Below are 23,253 nucleotides of genomic sequence, written 5' to 3'. Positions count from 1 at the left end.
GAAATTAAAAAAACAAAACAAAAAAAAACAGTTGGCAAAGCTGACAGCAGCTTTTGGCTAGCTTTGTGGACGACGAAGCGGCGCCTGTGGAGAAAGTAGTTACTTAGTGCTGTTCACAGTCGGGGGTAGGTCTACTGTGGCTGTCGCTGCGCACAATGAAAAGATTCGAGAAAAAGTTACCAGGCGTCCTCGAGACCCAGGGTTCGATCGGATGGGCACATCAGGTGTCCTTTTCACATTTAAAAGCACAACCGTCTTCACCAAGTCTACAAAGACTCTCTGTAGTTCAGTGTAAAAAGCTCGTATAAGAAATCATAGAAAGGTAACACTTTGCATAATTATTCTGGCCGATAAAGTAATTGACCAGATCGTCTCTACAGGCTCGTCTCGGGCTACTGCGTCTAAGACGACGGCGCTCCGACGGGTCACCAGAGCCTCGCCAGCCAGAAGTGGAACCACAAGGTGATTGTGTGTTTAAGGGGTTGCAAAACAGTTTCCTCCTCCTCCTGTTCTCCTTGCAAGGCTTCTGAGATCAGGCGCTGGGGGTGAAAGTCAAGTCGGAGAATTCCGGTAGTCCAGCAGAATCTGACGTGAGGAAAATACTTGTGTGCACATTCGCACACTCGTTCTCGAACGGACACGGAAGAGGTGGGCTTGTCGTCTCCCCAGTTCTTCCGCGCGGTGACACGGAGCCGCGGCAGCCCTTAACCTGAAGCCAATCAGCTGTTGGACCACGGGTCGAGAACGGAGAAGTCCCCCCCCGTGGTCACTGCAGACCGCTGCTCCTCCCTCCGATCAGACAGGAAGACCTCTCGGGATATTGGGGCGGCGGTGGATCTTTGGCTCGCTCCATAAGACCTCCCCTGACGCTCCGCACTGTCTACCCCCCACCCCCACCCCCCACCCCTTCGCCCTTATCCCACCCCCCCACCCCACAACACATGGCTTTGGGAGAAATAGTAAGGACCACGTACATCTTCTTCACTGGGTAGTCCAGATCATCTCCACCCTGAGGATTGTGGGAAGCTGAGAGTAATGTGGGTTTTGATTCTAGAAGGCCTCGTGCGGTCCGGAGCAGCGTGCCGACCGCTCAGGACACTTCCCCCGCCCGTCTGCCAGTTTGGTGCACTGAAGCCGGACGCCGCTGTCAGGGACGAGCCTTTGGCTGAGGAGGGAGGAGAGACAGTTCAGGAATCTGTATGACTGAACTATTTACATTAGAGACGCGTCGATAAAACTTTTTAAAGGACAAGTACAAACCTCTAGCTATTTGCCGATACGAGTACTTGTTAAATGCCATAAAGCTTAATTTATACTCCAAATGAGAACGATATGCGAAGGAGTAACTGCCTTAACCAACACCGGTGCCCTGCGCAACTTTTCCAAAATAAGGGCAGCTGATGTGCACAAATGTGTGCAATGAGTACCATTATTGGATGAAAAAGTCATGTTGCACTGATCCAATTCGCCAACTCACTGCAGATGTACATATATACAGCTGCGATACCTGAGCTGTTCTACTTAAATTTAAAAGGTAAAAATTTGAGGATCACAGGTTTAAGAGATCAGAGCTTCTGGAAGCATCCAAATTGTTTCCTGACTTCGCTAGAATTCAGAGCTCAGATAGAAATGACTTAAGTGATGCACCTGAACCCATGAAGCTCGTCATCCCCTAAAAATCCATAAATTATCTGCGTCATTGTTAAAGGAAAAAGAAAATTGGGACTTAAAAAAACCTTTTATATTTGATCTGGTCAAAGTCGTGACTGGTGCAGTGTGAAACTCACCTGATGTAAATGGGAGTTGTTGGGCAGACCCGGCGTCCCTGGAATGCTCCGCCCATGCTTTCCATGGATGTTGTTGATGGCAGGCGACTTGGCCACTTTGGGTCTACCGGGTTGCGGCCCCCCTCCCCCTCCCCCACCTGCACTATTAATGCTGCTGGAGACAGAGGAGCTCTTGCGCTTCTTGCCCTCCATGCGCCCGTCTGAGGAGTGGTGGCTAAAGCTGGTGTGGTGGTCAGATGACGATGAGGACTGGTGGTGCACAAAAGGCCCCAGGGACAGGGTGGAGTCACTGCTGTTCATCATCACGCTCATACGCTTGATGGACTCGGCGGGGCTGCCCGAGGGAGGACCCCGTGGCGGAGGCCCGGACGAGCCGCCCGCCGAACCTCCGGACGGCTCCGCTTTGAGACTCAGCGAGTTGGTCCGCAGGGTGGGGCCACAGTTGAGCCCCACGCTGTGGACTCCACTGTGGGAGGAGGACAGTGAGGATGAGGAACCTAATGAGCCGTGGTGGTAGGTGCTCCCTGAGCTGCCGACATTTGCACAGTTCTTCTTGAAAGAAGAGAAGTTGGCATTTGAAGAGGAGGATTCAGAGGGGCCGTGGGATGAAGACAGGATAGAGCTGTTCTTCCGTTTCTTCCCCGAGCTGAAGCTAGTGTTGCTACTGATACTGTTGGCTCCGGTGCTCCCTCCGGTGGCGGGGCTGGGGATGACGGGTGTGGAGGAGATCTCCTTGGGCCTGAAGGAGGATGATGACTTGGTAGTGCTGCTGCTGGAGGAGCGGGACTTAAGCGCCCGGCCTGAGGCTAGGGAAGGAGCTGAAGAAGAGGAGGATGAGGACAAGTGGGCTGAAGGCATCTGTGGCGACGAAGACACTTGTCGGGCCTGCGTGGTGCCATAGGCCGGGTGCTCAGCCCCGCCCTGCGGGGAGCTGCGGGCATTTAAGGTGGTCCCATAGGAGAGCACTGACTTGCCCTCGTAGGATTGGCTGTAAGGTGTCTGGGGCAGGGTGGCGGGAGGAGCCAGGAAGCCTGAAGAGGGAGTGCTACTGTGGGAATTTGTGCTTGTCCTATGGGTAGGTGCGACAGAGGAGTTCTCCAAGGCCAAAGGGATTTTCCTGCAACGAAAAATAATATATGATCCATTAGCTGTGACTATTCATGACTGATGCAGTGACATCCTGTCCAGGGTGTACCCTGCCTCTCCTCAGAGCCAGCTGGGATCAAATCCACAACCCTGCAACTCTAATGGGGCTTTTACACCGAAAAGAACCAGGTCGGTGCCAGGGCCAGTTCTTTACTGAGCACCGCCAAAGAACCGGTTGTTGTTCCATTGTCAACAGAGCCAAGCGAGAGCCACGTCATTGCGTCACTCCAAAACGTGATACGTCACTGATTTCACCAATGTAGCGCTGGCAGCGCTCGTACAAGAACAAGGAGACGGACTGTGATCATGGGTTTGGTCTGGGTCGCTCCATCTAGTTTGGCCTGAACCTCGGATGCAGAACAAAGAGACAGAAAACATTGAGTCTCCTCGTCACTCCATTAGTGTTTTTTCACATCTGTCTTGTTTTAGTCCGGAGCGGCCATAAAATAAAAGAATAATAATAACAACACATGAATGAGCTTGGGGCTTATTTTTCAACATTTGGGCATTACATGGTAAATTTCTGCTCCGTTCACTTTGTTTCTAGACGTGTCTGAATGAAATGCTTCAACATGGAGGAATGGCGGTGTAGAATGATAGAACGCTGCTCTACAGCCGTTTATAATGACAACCTACGTAAACACAAAGTTAAAGTTCTCTTTCACACGAAGCCATTAAAAGGCTCATTTAATGGCTAAAGAAAATCTCTCCAAGCTTTCATTAAAAGTAGTATGTAGTTTGTTTTGTAGTTGCTGATGAACCAAATATGAATTCATTCATAAAGAAGTTCTGTGGGTAGAAAATAATATTGGAGCGCAATGCAGCCTGCGGTCATAACGCCATACAAGACCTGGAAGTGAAGTTAGTTCCAATGATGTTACCATGAAAAGCGTGAAAATAACGAAAACGGAAAACTGCTTCTAAATTATATATCCGACACAGCTGACTTTTGTGTGACAGCGCTGGAGCTCTGCAGCACAACAGTTCAAGAACCACGGCTACGTCACCGCGGATCAAATGATCTCGTTCCCTCGCATTAACAACTTGAGGGAGCGACTTATTATATCGTTCCAATGCGTTATTTTTATTTTTCTCTATAAATATTCCGGGGCTCCGTGTTCGCTGTAGATTTCAGAACGCTGGTTAATCGTCTCTTCCGCCTCGTAGGCTGCGATAACTCCAGCGATAACTCCACCCCCGGCTGATGACGTGTCAGGCTCCGCTCTGGCCTGGCAATGAAGTGGGGCCAGCTAAGCACCCATTTAACCCCTGATAGGCCGGAGCTTTGGCGGTGGAAAGACAAAGAACTGGTGCTAAATCCGGCCCTGGCGCCGAACTAGCCCGTGGTTCTTTTTGGTGGAAAAGCCCCCAGAAAGAGATAAAGCAGTAGAAGATGGATGGATTGATGTTATCAAATCACAATAGGTATCATATTTCTCTTCATAATCATCATCTCACTATGTCAATGGTTTGTCTTAGTTATGTGTCAAATTTGATTGTAGAAAAAGACCTCAGGTCTGTGGGCTTTTAATCATCCCAAACTTGGAACAACAACCGATGAGCAGGCATCATTTCATCACCATCAACCTGAAGGCCACTAAAGGTGTTGATGTTTTGAAAAATAAACCCTCCCTTTTTCCTGATTGAAGTTATTTTCATTTCAAGTTTTCATTCGGCCTCTGGAGTTTGACCTTTTCTAACAGGGGTGTCAAACACAGGGCCTGTGGGCCAAAACCGGCCCGCAAGAGGCTCCAATCCAGCGCGCCAAACCACCAAGCAAATGGTAAAAATTTCAAAGAAAACATTGTTTTAACATTTTTCTGAAGAATAGCAGACACAACACAACACTGAGACCCGAGTCCAGTTAACGGTGATGCTGCCTGGAGAGCTCGCAAACTAGCATTCGCCTCAAAGCCATGCTGTCAGGGTGAGTTTGTAAAAACACCCAGAATGCAACAGCTCTAGAAGTTTCTCGGACATTTCACTGTATTTTGCACCAGAAGGTTTCATTAAAATTGGCTCCGTGTTGATATTGTAAGAAGTTTCTGTAGTTATTGTTTGGCTTTGTGAAAATAGACATTTTCATCACATATGCTCTGCAACACAGCAAACTTTAAAGTTGTATTGTTCTTGTTCGACTGCGCCTTAAAAACAGTAACACTTTTAATCCTGTTCATATTTTTACACCACAAACTGGAACGTTTCATAGTGCACCTGAGAGTCAATGTTGACAATAGTAATGTTATTAGATAAACAAACCATGAGTTCTGTGTAAACATGATTGATATGTGGAAGGGGGATTGCTTTCATGTGTTTGTGTAAAGAACTTTATGTTGCCTTCTTTGTGTCCTGACTGACTGTGTATTTTGAGGAGGCAGTTTTACATAAATATAAAAATAGTAGGAGCGACACACTTACTTCCACATTTGGGAGTTGACATGTCTGTCCATCATTGTGATCAGGGCACATCGCACTCTGTCCCACTGCCGATCGAAGGAGTAACAGCCTCTCCCAAACAGTTGACTCCCAAAGGTACAGTACTGGGAACAGCAGAGAAAGCTGAATGAGAAAAGCTTTGATCTTTGGAATAAGACGCAGTCTCCAGCTGAACGTCATGTCGAGTGCACTCACAGCTGCCGGTCGTGGGTGATAACCTGAATAGTGACAGTCCAGTTTGTCAGCGTCCTCGCGCTCCTCGTTCTCTCCTTCGTCACTTGAGGGCCTGGAAAAACCGTCGGGGGCCGTTTGGGGGTGGTGTGGGGGCTCGTGGACTGCTGCAGGGTCTCCGGAAGGACCACCTCCGTGACTGCTGTTCAATCCAACGGACAGATCACGTCAATGGTAACTTTCCCTTTTAGCACACAACAACCCGACCCCGGTGAATGTGGTGCGTCACTTACCGTGGAAGACCAGGGCTGAGAAATTTAGGCTTTCCGAGCGGCGAAGGCTTAGTGGCATCGGGGGCGGGGCCGTTTCCATGGGCCACCTGGTGGGCGTCATGGCCGGGGGCGAGGTGGGAGGCGGGGTGTGGGTCCCTGAGAGGGGGGGTTTGCTGGGAGTGGGTTTGGTGGAGGTCGCGCTCTCTCTCCCGCTCCCGCGTTCTGTTCTTGTGCTCCGCCAGCAAAGTGTCAAAGCGCTTCCTTCGCCCTGGCACCGCCCTTCGCTGGCTTAAGGAATGTGTCTGTTGGGGCAGTGAAAACAGTTCTCACACCGGGAAGAGGTTTTCTTGGGTTACAGATGCAGCAAGACATGGTAACCAGTGGACTAAAAGGCTTTTAACTCTTAAGTAACCATGGTCACGTCCAGCTTTTCCTTTAAAACCAACCATCATAAGTGAAGAACAGGTACACAACACATCAATTTCCAGTTATTCAAAAAAGAAAGAACATTGTTTTGTAGAACAAAAGCACCATGTGTTGATTATCACAACAGCACTATTGTAAAAGTTTGTTTTACATCTTCTAACAGATTCATATGTCTTGAAATATTCTTTACCAACACCCCAGTGTGAGAATTCTTTATTTCCAAATATTTCAATGTGTGTGCCCAGCAAAGAGCGAACGATTTAATTTGTTTAACATTGTTCACCAGATAAACTTTTGTTCCCTCAAGCTTTGGTCTTAAGTGCACAGAACGTTTTAATTTGGAATAAGAGCTATTACTAATGGCTTCAGATTGCTGTTGTTAGAGGTAGTTAACGAAACAAAATATTTACAGGTAAGTCATGGGGTGCAAGAGAGAATCGATACACTTGGTTGATAGTGTATTGATTTTCAAAACGTATAGATTCTGGATTGAAAGTTTGATTTGGTGAGTTGGATGTTTTCTGAGTCAGCTACTTGTCAGATTTTAGTCTCATGTGGTAATACTGGCAGCACAACTGGACTCTGTTTCATATTTGATCGAATTGTTCTACAGAAGAAATGGTTGCACAGCACTGCCACCCAGTGGCCAAATGAAACATTGCTTGTTTTTCTTTGACAATGGCTGATAAGCTTCTTTTAAACAGCACAAAATGAGGATTTGTTATTGATGTTGAATGTTTGAAGGACACTCAGAAAAGACAGACTGCATGCTGTGTTCTGATTATGATTTCACTTTCAGTTTTTAATTACAATACTTCAATATTTTGTTATATCCAGAATTGTAACCTCTGTAAATGCACTACATACCATCTCAAACCACAGGATGGAAAAACAAAAGGTCTGCAATATACTCATCTTTAAATCTGAAGCAATCTTCTTTGCTAAATTGTCAGTGACATGAATGGTACAAGACAGAAAGCCCTAAATAACATGTTACTTTATTGAACACAGGGGCTTCTGTTTGATAAAACAAATCGTTGCTGAAAGCTCCTTTTTCTCCTTGAGTTAATTTTCCATAATGAACTAAAATCAGTGTTGACGTTGAAGTAGAAAGCTTCTAAAGCTTCAGGTGAACGACAGAAAGCAGAAACAAAGTGCTCACCTTGCATGTAAGGGATCTTGTGCAGGGTTTCCGTGCCGTCATATCCACAACGCCACAATGGACATCTGGATTAAACTCACGTTCTGAATAAACAGGAAAGAATTAAGGGAGAACAACATTTGTTATTTAGATTTATCAGCTGGCATCATCCGGAGATTGTTTTCTCTGGCACACTGGAATCTCAGTGGGATTACGATTGTGCTTTAGATCAGTCTGTGAAAAGTTGTGTTCTGATGGTTAAAACAGATGATGGCAGGTATGAAGGTCTAACTAAGACACTGTTTACACGACAACATTTCCAAGGGAAATCGCTAAACTGCCATTGCATTTTGGGTGTTTCTTTACACGGCAACGGTGCTCGGAGCCACTGAAAACAGCTCCCAAGGTGGAACTTTTTGAAACGCTTCAACTCTGTCTCTGTGTAGACCGCGGTAAAGCTGCTAAGTGTCACGACTTCCTGTTCAGATTTTCCTGGGATTTAGGTAGTTTCATAGTTAAGTGTCTCCTGAAATAGTAATCCAACTCCATTGTCCATTCATATTAATATCTCTGTACTCGCCACTGTTAACGTTTATAGCATATGCCACAAAAAGCGCAGGGAAGGAACAAAGCGGGACGGCAAAGCAGACCCCGACCGAAATTCGGGGTGCATTTCCATCGCAGAGGGGAGGACTAAAATGTAGGCGGAGTTTAGAGCTTCGCAGATATGTGATGGGCGGCACGCGGCGGTTCACGCAATGGAGCACCAGCCAGCGACGCAACGAGTAGACACGGTAGCGCATCGATTACGGCCGTAGCGTCTGCTCCAGAGTCCCGTCTCCGTCCTGCATCCCGTCTGCTCTTTCGGGACCAAGATGAAAGTTGCGCGGCAAAAAACCAAACAAAAAAAAAAACCAACCAGTGCAAAGCTGAATATGTTAACAAGAGAGGATTCATACAGCCGACATATTAAAATATTGAGGGCGTGTAGTAAATCACTGACCAATCAGCAAACGGCTCCTCAAAACCGGACTTGTTCCATGGTCCTGAGTACCCCGACGGAAGGGTAGCGGAAAAGCGTCCACCTTTGGAGCGGTATTTTCCGAAAAATAACAGATTCTTGCGGTTGAAACCCGAACCGTAAGGGACCATACCAGTCCATTCCTGCACTTTTTGTGCAGTGGAAACGCGCCTATATTGTTCTCTGCCGGCACGTGTGTAGTTTCATTACAAAAACAAACAACAGCCCCCACTAGTGGCCTGGCATTCTAACTACATCGTTTTCAAAGCGTTGCGTAAACGTGAACATTTTCTCAAACTGAATGCTAAAACAATCCGTTTTCATTTGAAACATTGTCATGTAATCAGGGCCTTAGACGAAATGACTGTTCCAATTTCCCAACTCGTGGCCTGGCATGCAAACTATATAATTTTTTGCGTTTCTGCTATTTTTGTGTAAATGGACATCGTTTTCAAAATGTTGCTGTGTAAACGCTAAACTTTTCTGAAATGAAAACACAAAAACTGTGTTTTCACTTGAAACGTTGTCATGTAAACGGGGCCTACGCCAACATTTTACTCTGATTTCATTTTAGAATACTGCAAATCACTGCAAACAATTTCAGGCAAAATCAGAACATTTTGTATGACACAGTAATAAAATACTCTGATAATTCTTCATGAATTATGCACACAAAGTGTCACCCTCTGCCCACCCCTCCAGCTGACCTGTCAGTTTCTTGTTTAGGTGGCGTCTGCTACTGGCGCTGCTGCTGCTGTCCTGCTTCTTGTCTGACAGGACAGAGAGGTGGCCCTTGCCATTGGGAATCTGACCTGGGGCTGGTAATGGAGGCTTTGGTATGGAGGGACAGTTAAGGCCTGCTTTGAGGGCTGATGAGGAGTAGGAGTAGGAGGAAGAAGAGGAGGAGGAGGAGGTCATGATGGCGGTAGTGTTGGAGCTCACAGTGGTGCTAGAGGAGGATGTAGAGGAGGATGAGGTGGTGGCAGGGGCAGATGGAGCCTGCACCAGCTTAGCTGAAGAGTCCACCCTCAGATGCATCTTCTCCACCTTGACAGCCGGGGTGAGGCTGGAAGAGAAGGTTACAGAGATGAAGAGGGCAGCAAGGAGGAAGCTGAGAGTTAGAAACACTGAGCCAGTGAGAAGCACATGGTAAGAGGCAGATGTGGACGTATGAATGGGGCTGGAAGGGCAAAAGGTAAACCCAATGAGTCTACCGGCAACCATTAACAGCAGGTAAAAACAGTCATCGGCTGCTGCGTATTCAGATACGCACGTTTTTAAATATTTGACTGTTTAACAGTTGCTTAGTATCGCGTTTCGCAACACTGCACACCTAGAGAGAAACTTACATCTTGTCCGACTGCAGCATCCTGAAAGGGGCGAATGGGGGTCTCCGCTGAATGCTTGGCAGCTTCTCTTTGGGTGGTTTGAGGAGTTTGGGATTGGAGGACGACGACGAGGACACGCTGGAGGCAGCCACTCCGGCTACAGACCCCGAGGTCAGGCCGGGCCCGAGCCCAGTGCCGCCGCTCCGGTTCCTGCCCGACACGGGAAACGGTGAGGTGGAGGCCGGTTTGCTGGCTGAACTGTGTCTTCTCTCTGGAGGCAACAGCAGAAACCAGACTGCCATTAATACAGAGTTCCGTAAAAAACATTGTTAAAAGAAATGACAGCGAGTGAAGAGAAACAGAAAAGGCACCAGATATCACACGGATCTTCTTCCGACAGTCGTGAGCGGGGTACCACGACAACAAAATGAGCTGCGTTTGTGATTCATGCCAACGCATCCCGAAATAGAACTAGCCAACAGGTCAAGAGCTTTACTTCCTGCCTGAGCTTCTTATTACAGCTGCTGAGTAAACTGATAAAAGGCATTATGGCAGCAGAAAAGGTTGGCACGATCCTACAGCTGTGGCTGGAAAGATGAAAACGGGAGAAAAGGCTCATCCCAGAGTGTTTGCACCCTAAACAACATGTTTACCCCGGGGTTTCTGAAGGGAACAAGCACGGACCCTGCGTTCTGCACAATCAAAGCAATTCATCTAATATGGAGGCTTCTCTTTGCACTTAACCGAGAGGTTGGTGTTTACAGATATCCCTGAGTGACCGCTACATAGGTTGGTACTTTACTTTTGGTGGATCTGTATTTCTCTTAAATTGTATTTGTATTAGATCTATAGCTTTTACAACTTATGTATGACAATTTAATAGTGTCCAACAGATGCAACCATTTTTTCCTCTTTTCTTATGATTGTCTTTGTCTTGTATTTCAATAATTTGCTTTGAAATGCTCTTGTATTAATTTGTGGTCTGTGCGAAACTCAATATATGTATAAAAAAATAATAACTGAGAAGAGATACTACCACACATGCATGCCTACAGATGCCACTCTCAATCCCTTCGCTACAACATGAAAAAATACAACTTGCATCAACCTTTTAACTGTGGAGTCCTCTATAGATTTTCTTATTTCATTAAATAGGGGTTTAAAAAAAGTATTTCAAGACGGCCTCTTTCATACCTAAAGGCCTCCATCTACACGCCAATTCCCCACACACACTGTGGATATCATCCCTCCCACCCCTTCATGGCTCAACAACCCAAAGCCTTTCTTTCACAGCCATCCTGCCTCCCTCTCTCCCTCCTTCGAATGATGTCTTGTCCCAGTCCTGGTCACAGTCAAGAGCACACACTCTGCGCACACACTCACACCAGGAAACCCCAGGGCGACACACTGCGCTCTGTGCACAAAGCACTGACAATGGGAAAAGAAAGCCGACACCAGTGGCGGTGGTAGAAGAGGGAGGAAATGCACAAACAAAAGACTCAAGAAATAGGAGGAGCCTAAATATCCTCTTTCATGCTGTCAATCAGTTGGCTCCGTGGTATGGGGAATCCCTGGCAGTGAGAGTGACAACAAAACGTAAAACAAAATTACTTCACTGTGATTCCCACACGCACTGTGTCCAATCCATATCGTGTCCAAATAATTGAAATATGATTAGAAAACAGTAAACACCCCGCTCTTAAAGCAATCACATACACCCTGGGTTTTTCCTTTCTTTCTTGTTGTGTGATGAGCAGTTGAATGATCCAGAAACACGTCTGCCTGCACCAGAGCCGGGTTCATAAATTCATGTATAAAGCAAGAGGCGAGCTTTGAGCTTCCCGTTCCGCGCCGAGCGTCGCCCCTGCTGGGATCAGCCTCAAACACCTAACAGGAGACAGATGGGCTCAAAGAGACACGCTAAAATCATATTGAGGCTTCGGCAATGGTGCTGGGATCAGTGGCTTTTAGCTTGTGTTAACGCCACATGGGGTCTTATCGTAATGATATCAGAGGAGGGGGTAAAACACAGCATGAGCACTTCTACTCTGCATGGCCACATATAGTGACATTTCGGGAAAATACCACAGACATGGGAGACAAAATAATAATACAATCCACAAAAGTAATTTCAATCACCAGTAAACACTTTGGAACAAATCTCAAAGCTAAATAATTTTAGTTGATTTCGAATTGACATATTTTTGAAAAGTTCCCAAGGTGGAACTTCTTGACAAAGCCTCGACTCTGTCGCGGCGTAAATGGGGAGAAACGAAACTTTCAGAAAACGCTCTGTCTCTGTGTAGACAGCAAAAACGCTGCTACTGTGCATGACAGCTGTGTGAGTTGATGGACAATAACAACAAAGTTTGCATCCAGAGTGTCGTGACTCCCAGTTCATATTCTCCTGGGACTTGGTAGTTTTAGAGTTGACAGTGGCCTAGAATAGCAATTCAACTTCATCGTCGAAAATTGCGAGAAAAATCTATATCGCACGTATTCTTTGAATGAGGCTGTGCCTCATCTGCCACAATAATACCAACATATTCAGGATCTTCTACAGCACAACCTTCACTGAAGAGGCACCGTAAAGCCCCTCAGTGTTTGCCTACAGCTCATTTCCAGGGGAAGCCCCGTCAGGTTCGGTAAATAAGTAATAATCCAGTCCATAAGCTTGTAGGTAGTTTAACAATGAGGGCAGGGTCCACTCTGACTGCTATTCTTGCAGTTGGATGTGCCATGTGCTGTTATATCTCCCTCTTGTGGCTGGCCTTGAAAACTGTAAGTGCTGTCAAACTTGACACAGAGCAAACACTGACAAGATAAGTCAGAGATGGTTCCAAAGGCTGAATCTCCACATCAAACAAAGGAGGAGACACAGCGGGAGCCTGTCGAACGTGCTTTTTTTTTTTTTTCCCCCTCAGAGTGAAAAGTTTACTTCTTTTAGCAGCTGTGGGACTCAAATCTAAGAAGACACAGAGCAACAAAATCACCACGCTCATTGATCTTTAACTGTTTTTGGAACACTAGTCAAAGCCCCATCAGTGTTGTTGGAAAAGAAAGAACCAAAGATCGGTCCTGACCTGAACTGTCCACGACATAATGGTACATTACTGTGAGGACTTGAGAGAGACAAGTCCAATATTAACAGGGCAACTAAACACACAGTGAACAAAGTAAATAAAATTGATAAACAGACTAGTTTAGGAGTCCAGTGAAGGAATATGCACAAAGAAGACAGAGATTTTATTAATTTAACAAATCACCCCCAGCCGCAGCACAGGTAACGATGTGACTATAGGTTTCCTGGAGAGAATATCTCCTTGTTCTTCCGGGTTATGGCTGCTGTTTCAAGCCGTTAAGCCTATTTGTATGAAGCATGACAATAAATGCATGCAAACACAAGGGGGCATTGTGTATGTGTGTTTATTACTAGGTATGTTTCCACATACATCTTATGGGGCTTTGTCTTACTTGAGGGGACAAATACTGAGGCCCTGCTAGAAAGATCTTTTATTTAGACGAAGACCTCTATAAAATTTGTAATCGCTATTAATTGCATTGTTACATGCAAAGTTTAACAATGAACACATTTTTATTGTAAAGGTAATGCAATATAAAAAATAGTGCAATGCAAGCGATCTACCAATAATCACACCAAAACTTTGCACTTAAACTGCATGTTTTCTTTCCCCCTTTTCCTCAACTTTTGTTCCTCTTCATGAGCTTAAACAGTTTTATTATGTTATACAGATAAAAGGAACATGTTCAGATACTTTTACATGCTTATTTTTAACATCACAGCTCTGAGTGAAGCGCCAGCTCCCTCTGTTTGACACTTATTCTCTCTTCAGTGTTGCATTTCTTCACCTGCACTTGTGTCCATTCTGACACTGATCAGAAGTTGAGCGGCGGGTTCTGTGGTACATGACAACGTTTGTGTGTGTGTTTTGTGAGCAACTGTTCAGGGCTATGCAAAGTGCATTTGGTAACATGAGGTTCTATGCAGAGTGGAATGTTTTGTCAATAAAGAGGGCCAACTCAGTCCTGGCCGACGATGTGTACCGTATTCAAGTTATACCCAAGACCTGAAATACCCTGGGTGATAAACAACTTTATAAATAAACCAAATAACAGCCCCTTTTCATGTCTGTATTAAGCCAGCTCCAAATACTCTTACTGGGTGTGAAGCAGCATTACTTCATTCTCGAGACAGTACTGCTCAATATCCCACCCCATGTCCTGTGTTTTGCATCTCTCAAACAAGGTGATTATTAATAAAACTGCAATAACGGTTGATGATATAGGTAATTCATGTGGCAACGCCGTAGTAATGCGGTAACTTGCCAACAAATAGAAGGTATGTCTTAAGGCAGGACTAGTAGGATTAAGTTAGGTAAATGTGAGAGTCAGACAAGTAATAGTTCCAGACGAGTTTAGAGTTGGTGATGGAAATCACTTCAAGTCAATACAATGTCTTTATATTACAATGTATATGTATGTTTTCTCTGCGTCCCACCTGTGTTAACACACTTGCATTGTGAGAATGCGTCTGACATGTGAAGACGAAAATCAAGAACCCATTTTTGAGGTGACGAATATTCTAATGTTAAACTGAGGTTGGACTAGGTTGGAGATAACTGGTAATTATGGTCTGGACGTCAATATAACGTCTCCTGAAAGGTGTAAGTGTGCATGATTCTTACCGTAGTGTGCTTGGAAGGCTTGTGGCTTCACCACCTGACCACAGTGGCTGCACATCACCAGGTAGAAGTCGTCCTGTGCGGGACACTGGCCAAACACGGGCATGTCTGTACAGAGGGAGAGAATCAACCAGACAGGGCACAACTCAAGGAGAGGAACATTAAACAGGCCTGTATTCACCTGGAGTCCCACTTGGCAGACTCTGCCAACTGCAGCTCATCAATCATATTCAATCTCAACTAAAACAGCCATCATTTGTTGTCGTAACACCGATTGCTCAAGATTGAGTAGTTTCACATAAATGACATACTTTTCCATGAATACAAAAAAACACACAGCAGGATATGAAGATAAAAATAATTTCTAGATGTCCTGGAAAATAAGCCACTATTGTTGTGTTGCATAAACCCACGCCAGGAAACACTTAACCCACGTTTGACTTTAATGCTCAGTCTCAACATTTCGAAATTGACATGCTCATTCTACTCATCTTAAGGGGGAGAGTCTACAAGCACAACTTATGTAAATACAGGTCACTCGCAAATCCCCAAATCACCTTGTAGGTCCTAGAGATAAGAACCAGGAAAAACAGAAATCCAAAACGTTACTTGCTCTGACAGAATGGATATCTCACTCTGATATATTAATGTGGTATGTACATTGGGCGGAACGCTCATGATTTGAAATAGATAAGTAGCTTTTACAGGGGAGCAATGTTTAATTGTTACTTTTCCTCTCTTGCAAAAAGATCGAGAGAACTACTTGCTGCAACTGCAGTGGACACTGCTTCCAGTCCCGCTGGTCATGTGACCTCAGTGAGGTCTAATGCACATTTCAAATCCATGGACATATCGAGCTATCGTGAGGCTATACTTGTATTGCACATTTTAGATGTATATTACACATTTCAGCTTTCTAGCTTCAATTTCAAAATCTGGTTGCACTCCTTTTCTCGCCAAAATTCTAAATTTTCTTACTTTTATTCTATTTTGGGTGATCTATTTTGCTCTATTCCTTACTTTGGGTGATGTACTGTATGTCTACACACCATAGGATGGCAAGCGGGACGGAATGTCAATTTCACTGTATGTCTTATATGTACAGCAGGTTTTAAAATAAAGCTCACTTTGACTTTGACTACTGACACCAAATATGAGTGGTTGAACTGTTCCCCTAACCCAAAGTTGGGTTTGTATAAACCTTGGTGAGGGTGCGTTTGTGGGGTTTTGTTGCTGCATTTTTTTTTCACGAAAAATCTTAACGAAAAAAGGACGAGGCGTTTAGATTACAATCATTTCTAAAAATGTAAATGTCAGTTTTAAACGCACCACGAGTTTGACAAATATGAGGTCTTCAGGCGTATATAAAAGGGCGCGCCTTCCTCAGTTCCTCTTTCAAAGTGAAAGAATCCCATCAGTTATTAAAATCTTTTCAGATGAAGCTCCTTAAGAAGTCCCACATCAATGTAAAGTTGCTACTTGTGTGGTATTGCGACACGTATAGTCCAAGTTTCACTTTCTATATCTAAGATTTGGCAGCTCTACTTTGTCTCGCCTGCTGGTGACGTAGCTTCCAAAGTAGCCGTTAAGAGGTGGATGGATTTCATCCACCCGGCAATAAAAATTATGTGTCGACCGGTAGATTCTCCTTGCAAACTGCAGCCTGGGCCGAGCTCCGCTGGGCTGAGGGAGCGCAGTGTCGGGGTGAGGGCTCAGAGTAAGTGCTTGCATAATAGAAGTGTTGCCAGTCGCTCCCACAGCAAGTTTCAAGAAACACGGACGACAAACTTAGTCTCTTTGAATCACATTACAACATCATTCCTCCGTAATATCACACTGGAACCCGAGATGCTTTCACACAAACGTAATGAAAATGCGCCTCGGTGCAGATGGGAGGGTTTTAACTGAGGTCTGAGAAGACCAAGAGTTTCAAAACTGAACTTTCAAATTTACATTTCAGTTCAAAACTGACGCCGAACAAATATCCTTCCAACTCATGAGTTGAAGCAGTTTATTTGAACAAAGCATTGTGTATTTCACGCTACATCTCATACTGACCTGACCAACAAGGTACTGGTAGTAAAAGATGTTCAACCAGTTGTTTAAACCAATATTTCTCAATGATGATAAAGATGAAGCTCAGGTCGTATTTTACGACTGCTCTTTTCTAATTATTTTCCAAAATGACAACAAAAACATGAAATGTATTCAAACAGAGCAGGTATTAACGATCACGAGCTGCAACTTTTGATAATGAAGACATGTAGAGACGTCATTACCCTCTAACAATACGGAGTTGTTGTAAAGTTTGGCTTTGTTTGAGTGAAAATGTTATGTCTTTGGGCTCAGTGTGGTTAAAAAAAACATTGCTTTAGGTTTTAGGGATATTGACAGACGTTTGGTATTTTTCCCTACGCGTTCAGCAATCATACAATTAATCTGCCTGAGGAAATAATCAGGAGATTAACAAATAAATAAAATTGATTAGTTCTTGTTGCGGCTGTGAAATCTAAACATGGCAATGTTGGTGTCTGTAAAGTTGCCAAAGTTGAATGTTAGAGCTGAAACTGCACATTGTCGCATGAGTAATCAAGGTCACCTTCTAAGTCGAGACTCATCTGAAACCCGCTATCCTAAAAACCCATACTTATCATAAGGCATCATAAGCTCACAATCGGAATGTAGACTCCCACAAGACCATGAACCTCTTTTGAAAAAATTATTTCTGTTGTTATCGGCTTCTTCTTCTCATTAAAGGGAATGAAAAATTCTCTACCAGAGCAATTAGATCCTGCACAACCAGAAGAAAGCACAAGCAGCATGTCTGCCAAGGTGCTCATACTGGCACATCAGCTCAAGCACATCTACCAAACCAGCAGCCAACAAGTCTCAGACTGAAGAGGCCACTCCAAGGAAAATCAGAGGGAAGTGCAGCTCCTCACCAGAATGTGATCAAAATTTACCCTGGCGCAGAGAACCAGAAACCACCTAATTAAGGAGGCTAATTAAGAGATTGCCTGGGGCGTTACGATGAGATGAGGAGAGGATACAAGTGGAGGGAAGAGGAGCCCCTCTCAAACATGTGCTCCGCCAGGGCTGTCAAGGGTTCTCCAAACATCACTGGCCGAGTCTCTAAGGGATGAGGGCCATTAAGCAAGGACCACATAAAAGGATCTACCTGGTGGGTTTCCTCCAGGGGAGGTCAGTGGCAGTCCTGTGTGGATGAATTGACAAGCTTGATGCTACTTAATGTGCGTCAATTGTCTGAAGCCACTTTGTAAATGGTCTCCTTCAAAAGCAGTGGAGCAAAAAAGACTTCCACAGCGCTTGCCTGGTGTCTTCACTTTATGAATAAAGGCGGTAAATTATATAGAGTCTGAGTAGCAAAGTGCACTGCTGATAGGCACAAGCGAGTGTGTGTGTGCCGTGCAAGTAAAGCAAGTGCACAAACCCCAACGTGGAAGCTCGCATTAACCGTCAGCCAAATGTAAATGCCCAAACCATTACGGCTTTGGTTAAATGCTGGTCTAAACCTTTTGGGCAGCTATTAATGCTCTATATATTCCTTCCAATTCTGTCCTTGAGGCGACCTTCCTTACGAGCGACAAAATTGAAGTTATCATGACAGATTAAACATGTCTGCCGAATCAATAACTTCCTCTGTCTTCTTCATTAAACTCCACTTTCTCTCGCAGATCTTTTATTGAAAGAGGCCAAGAATTGCAGCATCCAAAGCGGTCAACCACATTTCTTTACTGGATCAATAGCAAGGTCAAACGAGACTCATTCCCAAACTGCAGCTGCTGTTCTCTTGGAGTGTCTCGCCGAATGGGTCGCTTAGCTAAGACTGTAGCTTTGCCACCTCGCCTTGCTGCTCTACATTCAGCAGCACGCTGGTACTAACTGGACTGTACCGCTAAACATGGCCCGACTTCACAAGTCAGCTCCTGCCAATCTGCTTGCCTCTTTGCTAATCTCCATTTTCTTCTTTTGAAAGGAGGAGGTGGAAAGGATGCAGAGAAGGGAAGTCACGATAGAGAAGAAAGAAAGCGAGAACAGAGGAGCAGAGCCTAGAAACAAGCGCAATGGAGGGAAAAAACAGAGAGAGAAGAGAAGCAGGCCGAGGCCTCTGTGAGACAAAGCGAGACAGAGCAGAGGACCTGTGCTTGAAGAGGAGGAGGAAGAAGAGAGCCCCTGAGCATGAGACAGAGAAAGAGGGAATGAGAGTCCAGTTAATTTCAGCATCCTCATCCGTGGCAGTGATGAATGATCTCAGTAGAATCGTCGCGGCTCTGGCTGCCTCTCAGCAGCACACACACACACGCTGGCTGAATCTGACCTGTAGCTGACATTGACACTGCATTTCCCAGCCTCCCTGACTCTGACGGCACCACTGTAACATTTAGAAGAAGAGGGAGACAGGCCGACGAATTCAGCAGTCACTGATTGCCATACATTTTTGCAATCTGTGCATGTGTTAATCATCTGTGTGGTAGCATGGCCGTCACGCCACGGGAGGAATGGTGGTGAGTCATGGTGGAGAGGTGTAGTCATCCGCTTGTAATACCCCTACGAGAAGAGAACACAGATGCACCAGGAGTTTCTCCAAACACAAACTTCTACCGCACGCAGCATGTGCTGATCGGACACATGACACAAACAGTCCTTGACAGACGGTGATCTATGATGAAGACATGTTTCGAGCTTGCTGCACGTCAAATGACTGAGCAGGCTTGAATTTTTAATGGTCAGTCTGTCTCACCCGCCAACCACATCTGAGAACTCTTCCTGCACGCAGACCAAACTGTTTAGGCCGGCCACCTCCTAAAACGCATGCATTCTGGTGTAAGTCATATCCCACTAAATAGAGAATCCTGCGCGAACTGAGCTTCGGTCCAAGGGTATCAACACAGACTACAATGTTGGCAATGTCAAAGCAACATAAGATAAGAGCGCCTATGAGTAGCCTGCTCTTAACCCAACAACATGCAATGAGGAACCACAACAAAACTGAAGCCGAACACAATGATTATATCATAATACCACAACACCAAAAGGAACTGTGTCATCTTACAGGATACTTTGTCATTGCAATAACAAACTTTATAGTCAGTTAGGACATTTACCCAGAAAGTTATCCAGAAAATTGTTAAATGGGGTGGCAATCACATACACACGGTCAAGAGAATTAAGAACATAACCGTTTCTACCGAATCAGTCAAATAATAGATCAAAACAAGCTTATTTCAACTCAGCAAGCTAGATCCCAAAAAAAAAAGAAAAAAGCATCTTGGTGTCACTGTAATTACTCTCCCAATACGGCAAGGTCATGAGACGAGCCCTGCGTGTGTGTCCTTGAGAACAAGACATTTAAAAAAAGTCTCTCTCTGAACTGTAAATACCGAGCACCGAACTGCTCAGATGCAGATCAAATGTATATATGCACTAATAAACATTTAAGTGGAATGTCTCATGATGTAAAACAACGCAAAGCACCAACAGAGCCCAAAGCTTTTCATGAAAGAAAATGAGCATCAAATCACAATAAATCTGTCACTGTAGTAACAGAACCGTTTCGCCAACAGGTTGGTCCAAAAATCACCTTGTCAGTACATTAATTCTGTCGCCAACATCGAAAAGCAAATCGTAATGGTAGCGTACAAATTAGATTCCAGGTTGTTGTTGTTTTTTTTTTACACTTTGATAAACACTTTGATAAATGAAATTGAAAAACAAAACTGCATGTCAAACATCAAAAGGCAGGTGATGTGTGAGTCGGATGTTGACGGTTTTACCTCTTAAAGGATCTTGGCCGTCCTAGACTAAAGACAGGCAATATATTTAATCGTGGCTTCAAATCCACGGTCTTTCTCGGACAGCGTGAGCGGTTCACCGATGGCTGTTGAGCCACTACAGACAGGCCGAGATCATTTTCTGATAGTGCCACATTTTCCGTCTACACCACAGTGTGGTGGCTCTCGTGTACCAAAAACAAACGGAAATACAAATCAACACCAGCACTCTATTAAAACGATCATTTAAAGATTCTCATGTATATCAAATTCTGGGTTCACTTAACTGCAGAGCTCTTTCACTGGACATAAATGCTGCGAGAACTGCTCAAATCTTACTTTATTTATTGAAGGCGTGGATATAATGATGTACTGGAGAACATTCTTATTCTTGTGTTTTGTAGTATGTCACAGAGGCCGTCACCTCAAAATCAGGGGAGATCTTGTACTAACGTTTCATGAACTCCATATCACAGTGTAGCAGGTAGTAAACTTATAAGACTACAGATATCACCGCTATTTACTGTGTCATTACCATCTATTTAGCCAAGATGAACTAATCCTTCACTATACTTCAACCTTCAAATGAACATCAGGTCCTAATTACTGTCACTTTGTTGTCAGCATAGTTTCGTTTGTTGCTTTTATCTCAAGTGAAAGCAGACAGTTAGCTTTGGGTACGTTCTCTGTAAGTCACTCAGAATATTTACAAACAAACTAAACTAATCTTGCTGTTTATATCCTACGTTGACGCAGCACATTATTTTAACTTAATAAAATGGGACAGTGACAAGAGCAAGCTTAGCTTACGTCAGCATTTACAATTGTATTTTTGTCATAATGACCTGATTTCATAACAAGCTACATTCAAACTCTGTGCTGAAAAATCCTCTTTTGACTAAATCTTTGGGAGAAGGGATGAGGATGAGTGAAATATGGACCTCTTCACTTGATAACATGGCTTGGACAATAAAGTGTATTAAATATGTGTCAAAGATTACTTAGTTATTACTATGTTTGAGCCTCAACGTAACTACAGCGAGTCTAAGTTGTTCACCATTAAGTTATTTTAGGTGCAGATGTAAATGTCAACAGACACGTTTCAGTGATTGCATCCGGCTGTCCGCTTCATGTGCAGTAGTTACAGTATATTTTGTTCCAAGGCGCGAATAAAGTGTTTGAATGCGTGTGTGTAAAAACCAAAATACACCTTTGGCCCTGGAAGGGGGGGGAAACACTCACCTTCTCTGCACAGACGCATGGCTTCTCGATTTTTCCCGAAGTCTTTGAAACTTTCCTCCGATTCAGCACCTGAAACCGAAGCGATCCGTCACAGGGACAAATTAATAGTTGCACTTGCTCGCCTGCCCGTGCTGTTGCTACCAGTAGCGTTTCTTCATATTCAACCGAGGAAGAAAAAAAACAGAAAAAAAAAAAAAAAAAAAACTGCATGCAATCGGCCAAAAAAACAGGACAGGACTGGCAACTGTCGCGGCTCGACCTCGCTTCCTCGCGCACATTCGGGACGCTGGGGGACTCACCGTCGTTGCCGTGGAGTTTGGTGGCGTCGACCCAGTTGCTCCAAGGCTGTCCCAGCATTATTTCTGGACTCGGCAATGATCTCCGCTCCGCAACAGTCGCCATTGCTGTGGAGCCTTCTCCCCGCTGGATCTGCTGCTGCTTCAGCTGCTGCCTGGCCGCTCGGCGCAGCTCCCCCCTGACGTCATCCTCGGCCCTTTCCGACATTCTTTCCGCTACAATGTAACAACATGAGAGTCAGCGTCGGTCGCGCTCGGGATAGGAGGACTCTCGCTCTGATTGACGCGGCCGAGCGCGTGTTATTCCGAAGCACCCGCCCCTCAAAAAAAAAAAAAAAAAAACAAAAAAAAAAACCTCCGTGCTGTGTGTGGCCACTTGACAAGCAACAAGTACAAGGCTTTCACAATATTGTAAAATACAAACAGAAACACAATGGGCTGTCAGCTCTGGTTGACTCACTTTTTATATAACAATGTGCAAAATACTATGTTTAGAAATATTTATAACAGAATATAAACAAATATGAGACCTTTTTCCATTGGGAAAAAACACCATGATACCATAACATTTACCATATATATATATATATATATATATAACAGTTGGCAGCTAACTTTACTCAGAAAAGTGCTTCATGGGATGACTGTAAAAGATTGAAGGCCAAGTTGTGAAAATGCACTTCCTAAAACACCCAAACACTTCGGTTATCAATATTTTAATGTTTATCCTAGTTATGCAGCACAAAGCAATGCCAGACACTACAGCAAGGGTGTCAAACATAAGGCCTGTGGGGCAAAATTGACCTGCAATGGGCTCCAATCCGGGCCACTAAACCACCAAGCAAATTGTTCAAGTATCAAAGAAAACATTTCTTTTTTTTTTTTTTTGAAATTTCTTAAGAGTAATGGACACAACACAACACAACACAACACAACACAGACCTGATCTGATCTGACATGAACACCAGCTACCTCATTGCAAGCAAACTAGTGTCAAAGCCATGATGCCAGGCTGAATGTGTAAAAACATGCAGAATGCAACAGCTTTAGATGTTTTTGGGACATTTCACTGTATTTTGCAGCAGAAGGTATCAGCATCAATAGCCTCAGTCAGTGGTTCTCAAATTTTTTGCAGTGAGAACCACCTGAGAAAATGCTAAAGCTCTCCTATTATACAGCTTTTAATGCTTTTTTTTTTTTAGACTGCTTTTTAACACTTTCACATGGGTGTCATTGGCCCAAAAACATTGTATTTAGGCCATACGGCATGGTGGATGCCAGAACCCGTCAGATCTCGGAAGATAAGCAAGGTAGGGCCTGGTCAGTACCTGTTGCCGTGAGGCAACACCAGGAAGCCTGGGTGTATGCAGTGAGAGAGTGAGTGGTTGGTGGTGGTCGGAGGGGCCGATGGCGCAGTTTGGCAGCCTCTCTTACATACATACGTAGTTAACCACCACGGAGTGAATGAATAATGCAATGCACATATGCCCAT

At 44.6% G+C, this 23,253-nt stretch overlaps 1 protein-coding gene across 1 annotated transcript; it reads right to left on the bottom strand.

Annotated features, from left to right (window-relative positions):
• Positions 1–1,037: 1,037 nt before the first annotated feature.
• Positions 1,038–21,972, bottom strand: atxn7 (ataxin 7). The gene is made up of 11 exons (XM_080462340.1): positions 21,765–21,972; positions 21,466–21,534; positions 14,435–14,539; positions 9,750–9,999; positions 9,108–9,466; positions 7,401–7,483; positions 5,834–6,114; positions 5,565–5,742; positions 5,352–5,473; positions 1,788–2,904; positions 1,038–1,165 (listed from the first exon to the last, which is right to left on the bottom strand). Exons 1-11 carry the CDS (start codon positions 21,967–21,969, stop codon positions 1,148–1,150), a joined length of 2,787 nt encoding a protein of 928 aa, XP_080318466.1. The 5' UTR covers positions 21,970–21,972; the 3' UTR covers positions 1,038–1,147.
• Between the last annotated feature and the right edge of the window lie 1,281 nt (positions 21,973–23,253).

This window comes from Lipophrys pholis (assembly GCF_963383615.2).
Source record: "Lipophrys pholis genome assembly, chromosome: 4".
NCBI lineage: Eukaryota > Metazoa > Chordata > Actinopteri > Blenniiformes > Blenniidae > Lipophrys > Lipophrys pholis.
This window is presented reverse-complemented; position numbering and strand designations above follow the sequence as displayed.

Bases quoted from the DNA above. Each gene is read 5' to 3' on its own strand.
- atxn7 (XM_080462340.1), bottom strand. From the start codon at position 21,969: ATGTCGGAAAGGGCCGAGGATGACGTCAGGGGGGAGCTGCGCCGAGCG. The intron at 14,540-21,465 runs GTGAGTGTTTCC...CCCTCTGTACAG, and splicing joins CATGCGTCTGTGCAGAGAAG to ACATGCCCGTGTTTGGCCAG. The intron at 6,115-7,400 runs GTGAGCACTTTG...CTGCCCCAACAG, and splicing joins CAAGATCCCTTACATGCAAG to ACACATTCCTTAAGCCAGCG.